At 41.7% G+C, this 16,219-nt stretch overlaps 1 protein-coding gene across 4 annotated transcripts in view; it reads right to left on the reverse strand.

Moving 5' to 3' along the window:
- The window catches only part of NARS2 (asparaginyl-tRNA synthetase 2, mitochondrial), a 51,091-nt gene that overhangs the window by 21,298 nt on the left and 13,574 nt on the right, over positions 1-16,219 (reverse strand). For 3 of the 4 annotated variants that reach the window (XM_042459688.1, XM_042459689.1, XM_042459690.1), the window contains 2 exons: positions 10,465-10,565; positions 198-330 (listed from right to left, as the gene is read on the reverse strand). In XM_042459688.1, the coding sequence (XP_042315622.1) occupies positions 198-330; positions 10,465-10,565 (234 nt within the window). Of the gene's footprint in view, positions 1-197; positions 331-10,464; positions 10,566-13,189; positions 13,300-16,219 lie in introns of those variants that run through there. The other variant, XM_042459691.1, reaches the window with a different exon arrangement.

The raw sequence follows: 16,219 nt of genomic DNA on the forward strand, positions 1-16,219 counted from the left end.
AGTGGACCTTCAGATACCTGTGGTTGGTCTATGTGGCCTAGGAAGGTCTCAAGGACCTACAACTGGCCCCCAGACACACCAAAGTTGTCCTTTCTTGCTATAATGGTAGGATAGGCTTCATTGCACAGGTGTAAAATATGAATAGCTGAGATGCCAAAAACAGAAAACCATGCCAACTTTCCATTCTCATTGCTTACCTGCATGATATCCTGTAGGCTTTCAACAAAGGCCAGCTCTGCCTCCACCATGTAAAATTCTGCCAAGTGCTTACGACTTTGCGAATTGTCTGCTCGGAAGGTTGGACCAAAAGTATATACTTTGGTAAATGCCCTATAATGAAAGCAAGGGAAAGTTATAGTCGTAAGACAAATCAGCTGTGATGAACAGGGCTTTCTCAGTAGAGGCACTCCTGCTAGGAACACCATTCCATTAGAGATCAACCTATTCTCCTCCCTTCTTTCTTTCAGGGGCCACTTAAATCTCATCCTATAAATGGAATATTTTACTTCTTCAGTTTCATGGTCTGATGCAGAATTCACATTGTAGACCTACAGAGTAGGAACTTTGTGACGCTATCACCTCAGGAGCTTAAAACAATGTCCTCAAGTTTGAGTGTTTTTAACAGACAAAAGAAAAAACAAAATTGTACAAACAAATCTACTGGCTTTTGCCATTAAGGGCACTTTTTTATCCAACACAGTGTAACACACTGGGCACTAGCATCTTGTGGTTTGGCGGGCCAGGATGGTACAGTGCTTTAAGCATTGGACCATGACTCTGGAAATCAGGGTTCAATTCCTGGCTCAGCCATGAAAACCACTGGGTGACTCTGGGCAAGTCACACTCTCTCAGCCTCAGTCGATGGCAATGGCAAACCCCTTCTGAAGAAACTTGCCAAGAAAACCCCATGATAAGTTCACGTTAGGGTCACCATAAGTCAAAAATTACTTGGAGCCATACAACAACATCAAAAACAACAAGTCTTGTGATTCCCATGTCCCTGGAGTGGTGAATCCACTCTGGGTTTTAATCCAGACTTTGAAGAAGCAATTCATGTATCCGAAGCACTGAACCTATTTTGGGAATAGGCTTCAGGATGCTAAGACCAGTCATGGCTAGTGGCATTCATGTCAATAGGATCACCAGATGATTTAAAGTTCATTCTAAAACGCCAGGAACCCATTGACATGGATGCCACCAGCTATACCTGATGTGTGTGTTGTGTGCCTTCAAGTTATTTCCGAGTTATGGAGATCCAAAGGTGACCCTATGATGAGGTTTTCTTGGCAAGATTTCTTCAGAGGAGGTTTGCCATTACCTTCCCCTGAGGCTGAGAGCATGTGACTTGCCTAAGGTCACCCAGTAGGTTTCATGACCAAGCTATGAATCGAACTCCTGTCTCCAGAGTCATAGTCCAACACTCAAACCACTACACAACACTAGCTCTCTACTGGGACAAAAATAATGTCCCATGAGTTTTGTGGTTGGAACATGACGTGGAAAAACACATCATGCTTACGTGAAAAACAACTTAAAGGTTTTTTCATGCTTAAAGGTGGGAGGGAAAAAAAAGTCTTATCCACAAATAAATTCAGTCTGCTTGACCTGTGAATGGGGAAAGTACTGAAAACAAGAAGGCATTCTGAGCGTACGGACATGAGATTTTTAAATCAATGTTCTGACTAAAATTCATGCAATTAATCCACTCGCTTTAAGTCTGCTGACAGGAAAACAAAGTCTCCTTGAGCCCACAAGACATGCTAAATTCATTCAATTTGGGTAATCCCCCACTGCTGCTGATGGCAGTACTTGTTAGCGGCTAATAATGCTAATGGCATATTGAGGGATGAACTGGGGGTAAGTGGGAGAAACCACAACAGAATACACACACACCCTCCCTTAACTTCTCTGAGAGTTACATTTCCTTGGTTTGCCCCCCAAACACAACAAGAGCATGAAATCACTCCTCAATGTAGATTCCTATTTGCTTCAGCCTCCAAGCCAGCCTTTCCATGTTCTGAAACAGAGGACAAAGAATAAAGGAAAGACAGGGTGCCAAAAAAAGAATAGAGGTTGTGCCCACCCAAACTGTTCCCCAGGCTAACCTGGCACAGAATTAGGTAACACACTGCCCTAATCCAAGTCGCATTGTTAAAGGCTTAGCTTCCACCCGCTGAAGCCACGAATGCTCAGATACGCAAACAGTATTTAAGCCTAAAAGATTCTTGTGTATCTGTATGTTACAGATAAGAAAAATTAAGGAAGAAGGGTTTTTTTTGGGGGGGGGGGGGTGAGTGAGGGTGCGTTAGGGGTTCAGGCAGCAGCATTTTATGCTCAGTCTTTTCAAAGTCAAAAAAATACAGAATCATGGCTGTTAACACTCCACTCCTTCAGAATCCACATCTAGGCAGATAGGGCATAAAATAATAGAGTTCCAGTTATGTTTTGTTGCAGGATTCACACAAACATACAAGGCAAGCATTTTATGGCATTGTTGCCTAAAGACAACACTGTCCCAAACATCAAACATCTGTCACACAAGAGGGTTTTTTTTTTGGTCTTGGACAAAAAATGTCTAAGTAATGTTCCAGCAAATTGACCTCACTCAGAATTTTTGTGTGTGTGCAAATAACAACGGGAGTCGTTATGTGTGTGTGCGCGCACACACACACACACACCCTCTCTCTCTTCTATGCCAGCATTATCTGAAGATGCCAGTCATAGATGCTGGCGAAACGTCAGGAATAAACTCTTCTAGAACATGGCCACATAGCCCAAAAAGCCCACAAAAATCTATGGATGCTGGCCATGAAAGCCTTCGACTTCACATCATCCAGAGTTTTCATGGCCAAGTGGGGATTTGAACCCTGGTTTCTCAGACTCAAAACAAATATCTCACTTCATTTGAACATGCATTTTTTTTTTTGCCTCAATTCTACATTCCTAATCATAGGGTGGTTTTATACACCACCATATGTGGAATTCTCATTGGTGCCATAAAAATACCCAGATTAAGGGACTCTATGGAGTTGTTGTTTTTTTTAAACCTGCCTGGATGAGGATTAAGCAAAAATCACACAAACACATCACACACCACACCAATTTAAGGCATTGATTCAAATCTTCTTTCCCACGTCCTTGAGCAAACTGTAATTTTCCACAAGAGAGTGAAGCTGAATGCCCTGCTGATGTTAATTAAAAACCAGTAGCAATCTTATTAAGCCAAACGACATACACTCTGTCTGCCAAGTAACTCCAGAACTGTTGCTGTGACAAAGGAGACTGCAACAGTATATTAGACCTTAGTCTACACATGTGGGGAGTACTATGTATTGCTTTAGTAGAGCTTGGAAAAGCTTCTTTTGCTGTTGTTTTTCTTTGTAGTGCTGTCTTCCTCTTTTCCTACTGCAGTCCACTTTACCAAGCACTGTCGCCTTTTCCAAGCATTATCATCTTTTCCAGTGAGCCATGTCAGGTGCATTTAACCTGCAGAAATAATGCAGTTTCATACCACATAAATTGCCATTACTCTATTCTACAGAATCCTGGGATTTGTAGTTTTGCGAGGCACCAGCCCTCTTTGGCAGAGAAGGCTAAAGACCTTGTGCCTTGTACAAATTCCAGGATTACATAGGCTGGAAGATACAGCACTTAAACTGTACTTACAGCACTTATAGTAATGCTAAACTGCACTATTTCTACAGAGTAAATGCACCCATCATGTCATGTTATGTCCCATGTATGACAGCCTCACTTTAGTTATCTTCACATCTAGCAAGAAACCATGTCTGATTTGCTCTAAAACTCATTCGTCTTTTCAGTAGCTATCTGTAGAACTCTCCTCCAACACCGCATTCCAAATAAATTTATTCTCTTCCTATCAACTTTCTTCATTGTCCAGCTTTCACAACCATACATAAAAACTGCAAATGCTATGGCCTGAATAATTCTAACTTGGAGTCATAAATCCAACTCTTAGTTCAAGTTAGACAAACTGAATCAATAAAACATAAATAAATGTTAAGCCCTGGTGGCGCAGTGGTTAAATGCCTGTACTGCAGCCATTCACTCGAAACCACAAGGTTGCGAGTTCAAGACCAGCAAAAGGGCCCAAGCTCGACTCAGCCTTGCATCCTTCCGAGGTCGCTAAAATGAGTACAGTGGTACCTCGGGTTACGAAATTAATTCGTTCCGCGGCTAATTTCGTAACCCGAAAAACCTTCGTAAGCCGAATTGCCATAGGCGCTAATGGAAAAAATAGCTCTCTGCTGCCCTCCGGTGGCGGCCTTTCCATTTAAAACAGCGCCGGGGTTTTTTCGTAACCCGAAAAAACCTTCGTAAGCCGAAACAATAAATCCCTATGGGATTTTTTCGTATCCCGAAAAATTCGTAAGCTGGGTAATTCGTATCCCGGGGTACCACTGTACCCAGACTGTTGGGGGCAAATTAGCTTACTTGCTAATTAGCTTACTTGCTGTTCACCGCTATGATCTTTGGAATAGCGGTATATAAATAAAACAAATTATTATTATTATTAAATGTTGAGTTTCCACTGATTCAAAAGGTCTAGTGTAATGTGGATCAACTGTTATACAGTATTGGACTAAAACTCCCAAAGCCACTGACCCCACCTCCAGACCAGGATAATTAATTACACTGACTGAAAGATTCTGAGAATTGTCGTCTGAAAAGTAACTTTTCCAGGTTGTGACTGTTAGTAATCTGAGACAACAGAATGAGCCATACCACTTCAGATTACAGATGGGAATGGGGTGTTCATATGAGATGTTCCATAGGGAAGGAAGGATGGAAGATACAACAAGAAAAAAGTACAGTACTACATTTTGGGATACAGAATCTCTTTGGCTTATCCTCTGCATTTTGTTCTTCTTTTACATTTTCATTCACTTAATTCAGTTTTCCAGCATCTGATTCCACTGCATGATTAGATCTGACTTTTTTTCATATGAGACACCAGTTAGGCCTGCTGGACATTACTATTCCCTTTTTAAAGAATTTATGGGACATTATAAAATGCCATGACAATCTGTAATTTTACGGAATTTTGGCTTACTGTGAATAAACCAGTGTACTGGTGCATGCAAGCAAACAGCTTCAAAGCAAGCAGAAGCAACCAAAGTATAAATCGGAAGCATGTGGTCTGTCAGATGTTGTTGGACTAGAAGTCCCAGCATTCTATACCACTGTCTAGGGTTACTGGGAGTGGCAGCTCAACATCTGGAGGACTGCATGATTCCCACACCTAAAGAAATCACAGGTGTTTCTTTTGTGAAATACAGTTGTCCCTCCATATTCGCTAGGGTTAGGGGAACAAGACCCCCATGAATATGGAAAAACCGCAAATAACAAAAACACTGTTTTTACCTGAAGGACACCTCTCTAGGAATCTCTATGTCCTCCAGTGCAACTCTGTGGTCAATGTCCAACATACCCTGACCATAGAATGGCACTGGAGTAGCTACAAATGGTCTTTCAGGTCGGTTACATACCGGCAGTTGGGACGTCCGGAGGACGTCCCATTTTAAAAAAGGGGTGTCTCTTCTAGACGCCCCTGAGTCTAGTATGGACTGTGTCTGTACAATATGGCGCCGGCCCTTCTACATGGCGGGCGCCATATTGACGTATCGGACGCTGAGCGTCCGAACGTCGCGCGGCCCTAATGACATCACGAATGCGCCCTTGGCGCTTTGCGACGTCATCAGTGCACCGCGGAAAGAAGCTCCGAAATGGAGCTTCTTTTTTGCTCTGCGCAGGAGCTGCGCGGTTTGGCTGCTGCAGCTCCCACACGGAGCAAATGGCGCTGGTGGGGGAGCACCGCAAAGCGGCGGTTTGTATCCCGCCTCAGTGCAACTTTTAGTTAACGTTGACCACAGAGTTGAACTGGAGGACCTAGATAGTCCTAGAGAGAACATATTAATGAAATCCGTGAATAATCAAATTCGCAAATATCAAAGCCGCAAATATGGGGGGCTGACTGTATATTCAGGGGTAGCTGTGTTGGCCATGCAGTAAAATACAAGAAAACCTAATATCCACAAAAGAGTGATACCCATATTGGCCAACCAAAATGCAGAAAATACATCAAGTAAGAAGTAGTATCTGCCTGCACTGAGTTCCTTCTTGAGCATCTCATGGAAGGAAACAACCATTGCTACAACATTGCTAAGGACCAAATATGACTTTAATTGCATGAGTGGCTATCACATCTATTTTTTACAAAATTGTAAACAGGAAGGTTTCACTGAGGAGATAAGATCTGTCTCTAAACCCTTCTGCAGCTGTGATCTCAAAGGAATCCTGGGGTTTGTAGTCTGAGAAGTCAGTGGAGCTCTCTGGCAGTGAATTCTAAACATCCTCTCTAAACTGCAAATCCCAGCATCCCCTGAGATGTTGCCATGACAGTTAAAGTGGAATGTATAATTGTATAATGTGAGCAGACCTCTGGATAAAGGTTCTGCAGCAGTAAAAAAACAAAAACCTTATGGATCTGTCTTAAAGAAATGTATGTGCCACAACATTTGATTGTGCTGGTGTGTAACCTGAGCTCAGGACATCAGGCTACTACCATCAGGACAGAATACAGAGAAACAGAAGGGGTTTCAGTTGGCAAGAGGGTCAGGCAAGGCTGCATCTTATCACCCTGGAAAAGTTACCAAAATGAGCCTGTCGTACTTTGGCCACATCATGAGAATGCTTAATATAATGGTTAGTAAGGAAAAAGCTAGTAGGAAAAGAGGAAGACTGCATTCCAGATGGAAAGACTCAGTTAAGGAAGCCATGGACCTGAGTCTGCAAGACCTGAGCAAGGCTGTTGATGGCATGGGGTCTTGCAGATCTCTCATTCATAGGATCACCATGAACTGATGTCAACTCAAAGGCAGTCAACAGCAACAACAGCAATGTTTCCTTGCTACTTTTCATAATTACAGTGGGCCCTTGGTATCCGCTGGGATTTGATTCCAGGACCCGTTGTGGATACCAAAATCTGTCGATGCTCAAGTCCCATTAAATACAGTGGTGCAAAATGGTGTCCCTATATAAAATGGCAAAATCAAGGTGTTTTTTTTTAATTTATAATTTTTTGAATATTTTCAAGCTGTGGATGCTTGAATCCATGGATAAAGAATCCATGGACGCAGAGGGCCAACTGTACTTCTAAAGAGCACTTTTTCAGGTTTAATGCCTTGCTCTTATCAGTCTTAAAGATCCCTCCACCGCAGAAAAGTAATGTAAAAGTAACAGGCAATGCAATAATCAATGTTACAAGTTTCTTGTTCAATGCAGCATCCAGTAACAACAAGAAAACAAGTTTTAAAAACACAATAAATAACAGGACTAGACTACTTTCTTAAAGTAACGTTCAAAGTTCTGGTCTACTGGGAGAGCTTGAAAAACATATTTATTTTTCATCAACCACCTTTAAAACCTCATTTAAGCAACACAGTTATTGAAAATGGCTGCCAATGTCAACTGAAAGACACAGTTTTAAAACTCAGATTTTTTTTTAAAGGAAGCATTGTTGGAAGCAAAGCCCCTGACGTTTTGCTGTAATCCGTTTAAGATCTGGTTATCAAGCCCTTTTGAAGGCTGAAAGTTTGGAATTCCATTTTGGCTTAGAGAACAAAAATTTCTTTACACGGATAAATATAGCTCGTCTAAACTTAGTTTGCATTTGATCCACTTAAAATGCCTGGTGTTTTTTTTTTTTTAAAAAAAACAACAAATAAAAAAGAACATGTTATTGAAGAACAAAGTGTAAAGCAGTAACATTATGTCCTGTACAAGGACAGGCCTGGCTGTTTATTTTGCAGGCTGATGGGCGAGGGAACAAAACAGAGCTAAATGACATCATAACAATACTGCAATTATTTTGAAGACACATCCCTGCCTTTTCCAAATTTATACTTATGCATGGTTCCAACATACAGTACTTTAAGCTCTTAAGAAATAAGGTCCTATTTAAGAGAGCAGGGTATCATTTTAATGCATTCTCCCTGTTTGGTTTACCCACGCATGGGCAGTGGGCATTATAATATTTTTATAAGGATCATAGTATTTATACAGTTGGAAGGGGATCAAGACTCCACCTGTTAGAGTATCCCCAGCAGGTTGCTGTCCGGCATCTTTTTGTAGACATCCAGAGAAGGAGACCTTCTGATGACTAAACCCTTGGAGGTCTCACACTGCGGAAAGTTGAAGCTGATGTGACAGCAAAAAGCATCAATAAATCTAGTTCTACAGTGGAAAAGGCTACCTGCTAGCCATTTAATGCTCCTTTTGTTGTTGTGTGCCTTTAAGTCATTTGAGACTTATAACATCCCTAAGGCAAATCTATCTTGGCACGTTTCTTGGCACATTTGTTCAGAGGAGCTTTGCCATTGCCATCCTCTGAGGCTGAGAGTGTGTGACTTGCCCAGGTTTATGCAGTGGGGTTTCTGTGGCCACGTAGGCACTGAAACTCTGTTCTCCAGAGTTGTAGCTCAAACCACTATACCACACTGGTTCTCATTTAGTGCCCTTCCTAGCTATAAAATCAGCTACTTGTTACAAAAATGGACACAACACAAATCTACTGCTGCATCTTGTACAGGATGTTAGCCAACTGTTGAAGATTGTGCAGTTGCATTGCCACCCCACTGGGACTTTGAAAAGTCATCACCTCCATCACAGTCAATGAAAAAAAAAATTTTGCCCCCAAATGCCCCCAGGATACATAGGGAGGAATTTCACTATACAGTGGGCCTTTGGTATCTGCTGGGGTTTGGTTCCAGGTACACCCTTGGATACCAAAATCTGTGGATGCTCAAATCCTATTAAATCCAATGGCATAGTGAAATGGTGTCCCTTATATAAAATGTCAAAATCAAGGTTTGCTTTTTGGATTTTTTGGGGGGAGGAACACTTTAAAGCGATGGATAGTTAAATCCAGGGATGCAGAAAACGAAGGCTACGAAGGACCAAATGTATTATTGTCCCTCCCTTGTATTTCAGGACTATTTTTCCAACAGGAAGGGATCTGGAAGATTACTTCCAGGTCACTTCCTGTTGGACAAATGGCCTCCTTTGAAGTAAAACAGTCCTGAAGGAGTGCACCAAAATTACTTCCCATACTCCCTTTGGGTCATTTTAGGGCAATGCCTTTGGTCCTGCACTAGCCATTTTTAGATAATTTTTAAGGATTACAGTCGACCCTCCATATCCACAGATTTTTTATCCACAGATCCAACCATTCACGGTTTGAAAATATTCCAAAAAGATATAAATTCCCAAAAAAGCAAACCTTACTTCTGATATTTTATAAAAGGGACATCATTCACTATGCCATTACTCTCATGGGATTTGAGAATCCATGGATTTTAATATCCATGAAAAGAGGGTCCAGAAACCATACCTCTGTTGATACTAAGGGGCTGCTGTATTAGTATGTTTTAAAAGTTGAAAAGCTTTTATTTTATACATGGCAACTCCCAGCAAGAAGTGCAAGAGAAATTATTCTATTATTAAGTCTACAATTTCTGGTTCCATAACTACAAAAAGCAGCTGGTCCAGTCTTCACCGATAAGGAAATCCCATGTCAGTGGGCAGAGCTGCACAAAGAAAGGTGCAGTGAATAGAAACATATTCACAAGTTACATAAGTGTAAGCATGGAGGACAGGAAAGGATGCATACATATTGTGTGACTTTCATCCTTATTTCTTTCAAGTAAGAGGGAACGTTTACAGCCAGGAAACAATTGCATTCATGTAAACCTGAAAATCAGAGTTCCAAATCCTCCAATAGTTCTGATTTGGCAAGGAATGTCTTTATTAATCCTCTGTCTTCCCGCTTTTTCAGATGCTTTAAAAATGCCTCAGTTTATCTCTCCTCCTCCCACCTTCATCCTCTCTTAATTCAATAACTGCTAACTGAGTTCAAAGTGCAAAAGTAATTTGCACTGTTAACTCACAGAAGGGAGAGGATCACTGTATCTTAGCTGCATCAGCACTACAGAAATAATCCAGTGTGACACCACTTTAACTGCCATAGCTCAGTGTTATCGAATCCTGGTATTTGTAGTTTGTTGTGGCACCAGAGCTCTCTGCTAGAGAAGGCTAAATGTCTTATAAAACTACAGTTCCGAGAATGACATAGCGTTGAACCATGGCAGCTACAGTGGTGTATATATATATATTCTCAGCATCCCAGTACTGTCCTTTGTTTCTTTATACTCCTTTCAAAATTGAGACCATCCCAGCTCATTTCTTCATTTCTTTTTTCTTCCAAGGTCCCTGCTCTCCTTTCTTGGTACAATTTCACCTGTAACTGGGTTTCTAGCCCCATCTATAGGCTGCCTCCTATGGTTACTTTCAGCAATTCAGTTCCAATTTTCCTATGGTGTCTACTTAAACAAACAAACAAATACGCACACACTTGAACTATAAAATAAACTAATAAATACATACCCAGCCATCACTTCCAAGTGGAGTTGCCCCGAGACTGTGAGAAATGCAGGAACATTGAAAAAATAAGGGTTTTCTCCAGATTCTCCAGCTTCCTTTGGGGGCTGCAAAAGGTCAAGAAAGAAAATTATGGATTTTGGTGTTGTTATATGTCTTTAAGTCTACTCTGATTTATGGGACCCTATCCTAGAGGTTTTCTTTTTAGCAAGATTTCTTAGAGGAGGCTTATGACTGCCTTCCTCTCAGGCTGAGAAAGTGTGATTTGCCCAAGGTCACCCAGTGGATTTCCATGGCTGAGTGGGGATTTGAACTCTAGTTTCCCAGAGTCCTAATACAACATTCAAACAGTGGATTCAAATGTCTTAACAAGAGAGACATTAGCAACCTTTAATAAGTGTGCCATTAGCTATTATTGTTCAATATTTCTGTAAATGAACCAGTGTGGTGTAGTGGTTTGAGCATTGGACTACAACTCTGGAGACCAGGGTTTGAATCCTGGCTCAGCTATGGAAACCCACTGAGTGACCTTGGGCAAGTCACAATATCTCAGCCTCAGAGGATGGAAATGGAAAAACCCCTATGAAGAATCTTTCCAAGAAAATCCCATTACAGGTTTGCCTTAAGGACTCACCAAAAGTCAGAAACAACTTGAAGGCACACAACAACAACAAAGTAACATATAGGTTTTGCTGTTCTTTGCAATGCCTGAAGAGATCTTGAGGGAAAAATATATATATTGAGTGGAGAGATGTTTGGACTCTTAAGAATGGAGAAAAGTTCATATGAACCTGCCAACAGTATTATGGTCTGACAAACACTTTGTATAAAGCAAGTCCCAGGTTCCATTCCTGACATTTCCAGTTACCGTATCTCAGCCTCAAGCCCCACGGAGCTACTGCTATGAGAGTATTAGGACAGATGGACCAACTGCATGGTTTTGGATACGGCAGCTTTATATGCAAACGTGACTTGCCCAAGGTCAGCCAGTGGATTTCATGGCTGAGCAGGAATCGAACCCTGGTCTCCAGAGTTGTACCCAACATCCAAACCACTATGTCACATTGGCACTAATTCAATCATAATAAAGATAAGGATGATGCCCAACAACATATCCATAAAGGTATAGCTGTTTATATACGCAGTGTCCTACAGCTTATGGAAGTTACTTTTGTCCCCCTCACAGCTCTTTGAATCCACAGCCTAAATGCTGGGGACTCTGCTCTTTGGGGGAGTCTGAGAGTTGTGTTCCCCCAAGAAGCTTTTCCAAGTGTCCATATTTCCTAGTTCATAATTACAAGGTCTGTACAGATTCCAGAAGAGGCACGCAACAACTGTTAGCCCGGGGAGCTATGTAACAAAGAAATAGCTAGAAGGAAAACCACTACTGTGGTGTGTATTGTCCTCTCTCCCTGTTGCTCCACATCTGAATTTCCTTTTGAACCGCTCCCATACTAAGCACCCAAACTGAATTTAAACTCAGAGTTTAAACACACTGTTGGGAAGGGAGCAGGAGGAAGTCTCTGGAAACATCTGATGATAAAGAAATAGCTCTTTGAAAATCCACAGGTGCAGTTCATAGGCACTGAAGATGGAATCTATTTATAGGCAAAGCTGGAAGTCAGTTTGGCAAGGAATAAAAGGCTTTGAGGCAAGATCAAAACATCTGGCATGCCAGAAAATGCATCAATTGTCATTAGAAACACGCACACACACACACACACCCAGAAGCAACATCTTCAACAGCTCCTGTTCTAGAAGGAGATTTATTTTATTTTTGCAATAGCCTCAGGTAGAGATTTCAAACGTCTATTCAATTTCTTCAACAAAGCAAAGGAAAACAAAGACAGGACCAGAATGGACACATAAACATTGCTTGGGTTCTTTTACTTTGACTAAAAAGGAGCAGGACAATATAATAGAGTCATAGAATTGAAAGAGACCACAAGGGCCATCCAGTCTAACCCCCTGCCATGCAGGAATATAATGAAGTTTCAAGAGTCTATATTAGAGGAATTTGCTATTCCTCCAGTGGTGTGGGGATAGAAGAAGGCATTAAAATGAGAGCATTGCCTCCAAATAAGAATTCTGCCCCCCACCCTAGTGAAATTTACATTCAGTCCCCAAATTTCTAGCATTACAATAACATAAAACTTCAGCTGAGCATTTGGAAACACATTTTAGGCATCCAAAAAAAAAAAAAAAAAAAAAAAAGGGGGGGGGGAGAACAATTTCTAAGGGAATACAAGAATACAGTAAGTGTTTTAGGATGCAAGGGGTACTTGCATAGAGAGAAAGACATTGGTAGCACAAGTTGTTTCTGACTTATGCCAACCCTTAGACGACCTTTCTTGGCAAGATTTATTCAGAGGAGGTTTGCCACTGCCTTTCCATGAGGCTGAGAGAATGTGACTTGCCAAAGGTCACTGGTCTACAGAGTCACAGTCCAACACTCAAACCACTACGCCACGCTGGATCTCTCTCTCTGGTAGCTACACCCCTGCATTACTCCTATTATGCATTTGAACAAAACCTTACATTCAGTGATAACCCTTAATCTTCTGGGGCTTTGTCTACATGGGTGACTTACCCCAAGTTTCCCCGCACCTGGGCTCATTGAGTCCTGCTTACACAATGTGGGGCAAAACCCTGAATCAGGTCTGGACTGTCTTCACAATGCCTGCACCCAATTCAGGGCTTCTTACCCCTGACCCATATTTAAATAACTCACCATGTGTTGTAGGTTTTCGTCAGGTTTTCAGCAGCAGCAGTGGCTGCCTTTTCACTCTAGGTCCCTGCCAGATGCCCAGGGATCTGAGGTCAGAACAGGTGTCCAGCACTGATAGCATGGATTGGCACCTCTTTCTGACCTCAGCAGAGGCAATGGACGATAAGTGGGGACTGTAGGGCAAGACATCTGCTTGTCACTGGGGAAGAGAACCAAAAACCCACAAGGTAAGGGGCAAATTCAGGGCTAGAATACTCCAGGAGAAACCCAGAGTATTCTGGCAAGTGTAGATAAGCTCTGAGATACCTACAGAGAAAATAGTCAAGGGAGTACTGTCCAGACCCCTTTCACTTTCTCTATGAGAGATTTATAGCCAACTAGGAAAGGTAAAGGAGCCAGCATGACGTATGGTTTGGGTTTTGGACTAGGATAACTAGTAGACCAAGGTTTGAATCCTGCTTGGTCACCCACTGGGTGGCCTTCGGCAAGTCGCACTCTCTCAACCTCAGAGGAAGGCAAGGGCAAGCCTCCCTCTGAAGAAACTTGTAAAGAAAATCCCATGATAGAGTTGTCATAAGTTAAAAATGACTTGAAGGCACACAACAACAACAAAGGAAGGTTACAAAGCATTGTCTTGCTGTGGCCTCAGAGGGAGAGAAGAATAGGTAGGCACAGCTCCATCATACCTAGGTTTAGTCTGTCTAGCTCCTGTCTTGCTGGAAGTTTCTTTTAGCCGCATTACTATTGTAAGGATAGCAAAACAGTGCTGGAGAAACACAGGCTTTCAGTGCCAGGTTGCTGAAGCATGTCAGCAGAAAACAATGCAATAAAGCTTGAGCTGGGAAAGAATGCTATGTGTGCCTGCTTACAACACACAAGGTAAACTGCAGTTACCTCCAGGATCTCTTAGTAAAAAGGTTTGAATAGCAAAATAGAGAAAAATAGGGAGAGCAGATAAACCAACCTCACCAGCTATCATCAGCATGTTTTAAAGAAAATAACAGCTGCTCCAGAAAATAGGACTCACAGCAATAGATATAAACTATAGGAAAAGAGATTCAACCTCAATATTAGGAAGAACTTCCTGAGGGTAAGAGCTGTTCAACTGTGGAAAACGCCCCCTCCGAGTGTGATGGAGTCTCCTTCTTTGGAGGAGAGAGGTTAGATGGCCATTTGTCAGGGATGATTTGATTGTCTGTTCCTGAATGACAGAATGGGGTTGGATTGGATGACCCTTGTGGTCTCTTCCAACTCTGCGAGTCTATGATTTGGCCACCAAAATGGAAATCATAACAAGGGTAGAAGCTGAGGAAAATTATTGTCATCCCTGGATGCCTCTTGGAAGAAGCTTTCCAGTGGTCTCTAGAAGGTTTCTGTTAACTTACGAAAAATTTATCTGACCTGGTAGTTTCATTTCAGATGTGGCTATTGTGGGGCTATTGTTAGTTCTGAATAAAACTTTTGCTGAAACAGGTTGAGTGGCTATCTCCTTTTATTCTCCTAGATTCTATTTCTATTCTTTGCATGTTATCCCTGCCTCTGGTACCAAATCTCCTGTTAAAGAAATTAGGGCCTGTTACAGACTGCCAAAATAAAGCCGCTTCGGGTCTCTTTGGAGGTATGCTGTTTAAATGATGCATGCATCCTAAGAATCCAGAAGCTGCACCAAAGCTGCACTCCGGTGCTTAGGAATGGAGTGTGGCTTTGGCGCAACCTCCGGACTCTTAGGACCCATGCATCATTTAAACAGCATACCTCCAAAGAGACCCGAAGCAGTTTTATTTTGGCAGTCTGTAACAGGCCAATGTCAAATTTCACTACCTGTATGTTGCTATGATTCCACTTTTGCTTTCGTAGCTGAATCCTACAGAATCATGGCTTTAGTAGCATAGCAAGGCACCAGAGCTCTCTGGCAAAGAATTGTAAGTGGTGTGTATACTCATGTATAAGTCTAGAAATTTAGGTTAAAAAACTGACCCAAAAACCTGAATTGACTTGTCCACGGGTCAATGTCAGTACTGTATTTTAACTCATATTATATTTATGTATGGTGAAAAGCCCTGGAAGCACTGACCCCCATCTACTCTCTCATCCATTCAGCCTTTAGGATGACCACAAATAGTTATGCGCTGCTGGAATTTTGTAAGTTCTTTGGCATTTGCATCGGCCTTTATTACCTGCCCCCTAAGTTTTACCCCCGACTTACCTATGGGTCATATCGAAATTTATAATTTTTGCCCCAAAAACTGCCCTCGACTTATATATGAGGTCGACTTATAGTCAAGTATATACAGTACGCCAAAAAATACAAATCACAGTTTTCCACAGGAAGGAGTCGTCAAAAAATACAAATCACAGGATTCCACATGGCAGCTGAAGTAATACCAAAGTAATACTACATTATAATACTTTGTGACTATTCTGATTATGTATATTACTTATATCCCTTTTTCACTATGTGAAAAAAGACTATGCTCCAAAAGAGTACATTTTTTCAAGCTTGCATTTTGGGGGTGAAAGCATCTTCAATACACAGAGGCTAAAGAGTCTTTGTAGCCTAACCCTGAATGTAAAGAGCAAATGGACTCAATACCTGTTTTATTCTTCCTTTTAAGGGATGTAACAAAGCTTCCTTTTGATGGCACGCCTCACTGTTCTCTCCTTTAAGCTCTCGGAAGTCATTTGGCTTTAGGGCTAACAGAATACACCATTTGCTACTAAACAGTTGTATTTACTGCCGGAACTGTGTCCGGAACTGTACAGCGGAGCTGCCAACAGAAGCAAGCAATTGCAATTCACACAGAGACGCACAAAAGGTGCCTGCAACAAAATGCAGCCAGGGTAACAACAATTTACTTTTGGGAAGACCAAATATTTTTGTGCACCAAGGGCGATTCTGGAAGAGAAGGTCATCCTAGTGACGCAGAATGGGGGCCTCCTGTTCGAACTATTCTGAAGCTTGCTTAGGTTTCAAAACCAATTGTAAAAGGAACAAAATAAAACTTGAAGAAAATAATTAGGCAGTTTGCCCAA

Source organism: Sceloporus undulatus, chromosome 3 (genome assembly GCF_019175285.1).
Source record: "Sceloporus undulatus isolate JIND9_A2432 ecotype Alabama chromosome 3, SceUnd_v1.1, whole genome shotgun sequence".
Classification (NCBI taxonomy): domain Eukaryota; kingdom Metazoa; phylum Chordata; class Lepidosauria; order Squamata; family Phrynosomatidae; genus Sceloporus; species Sceloporus undulatus.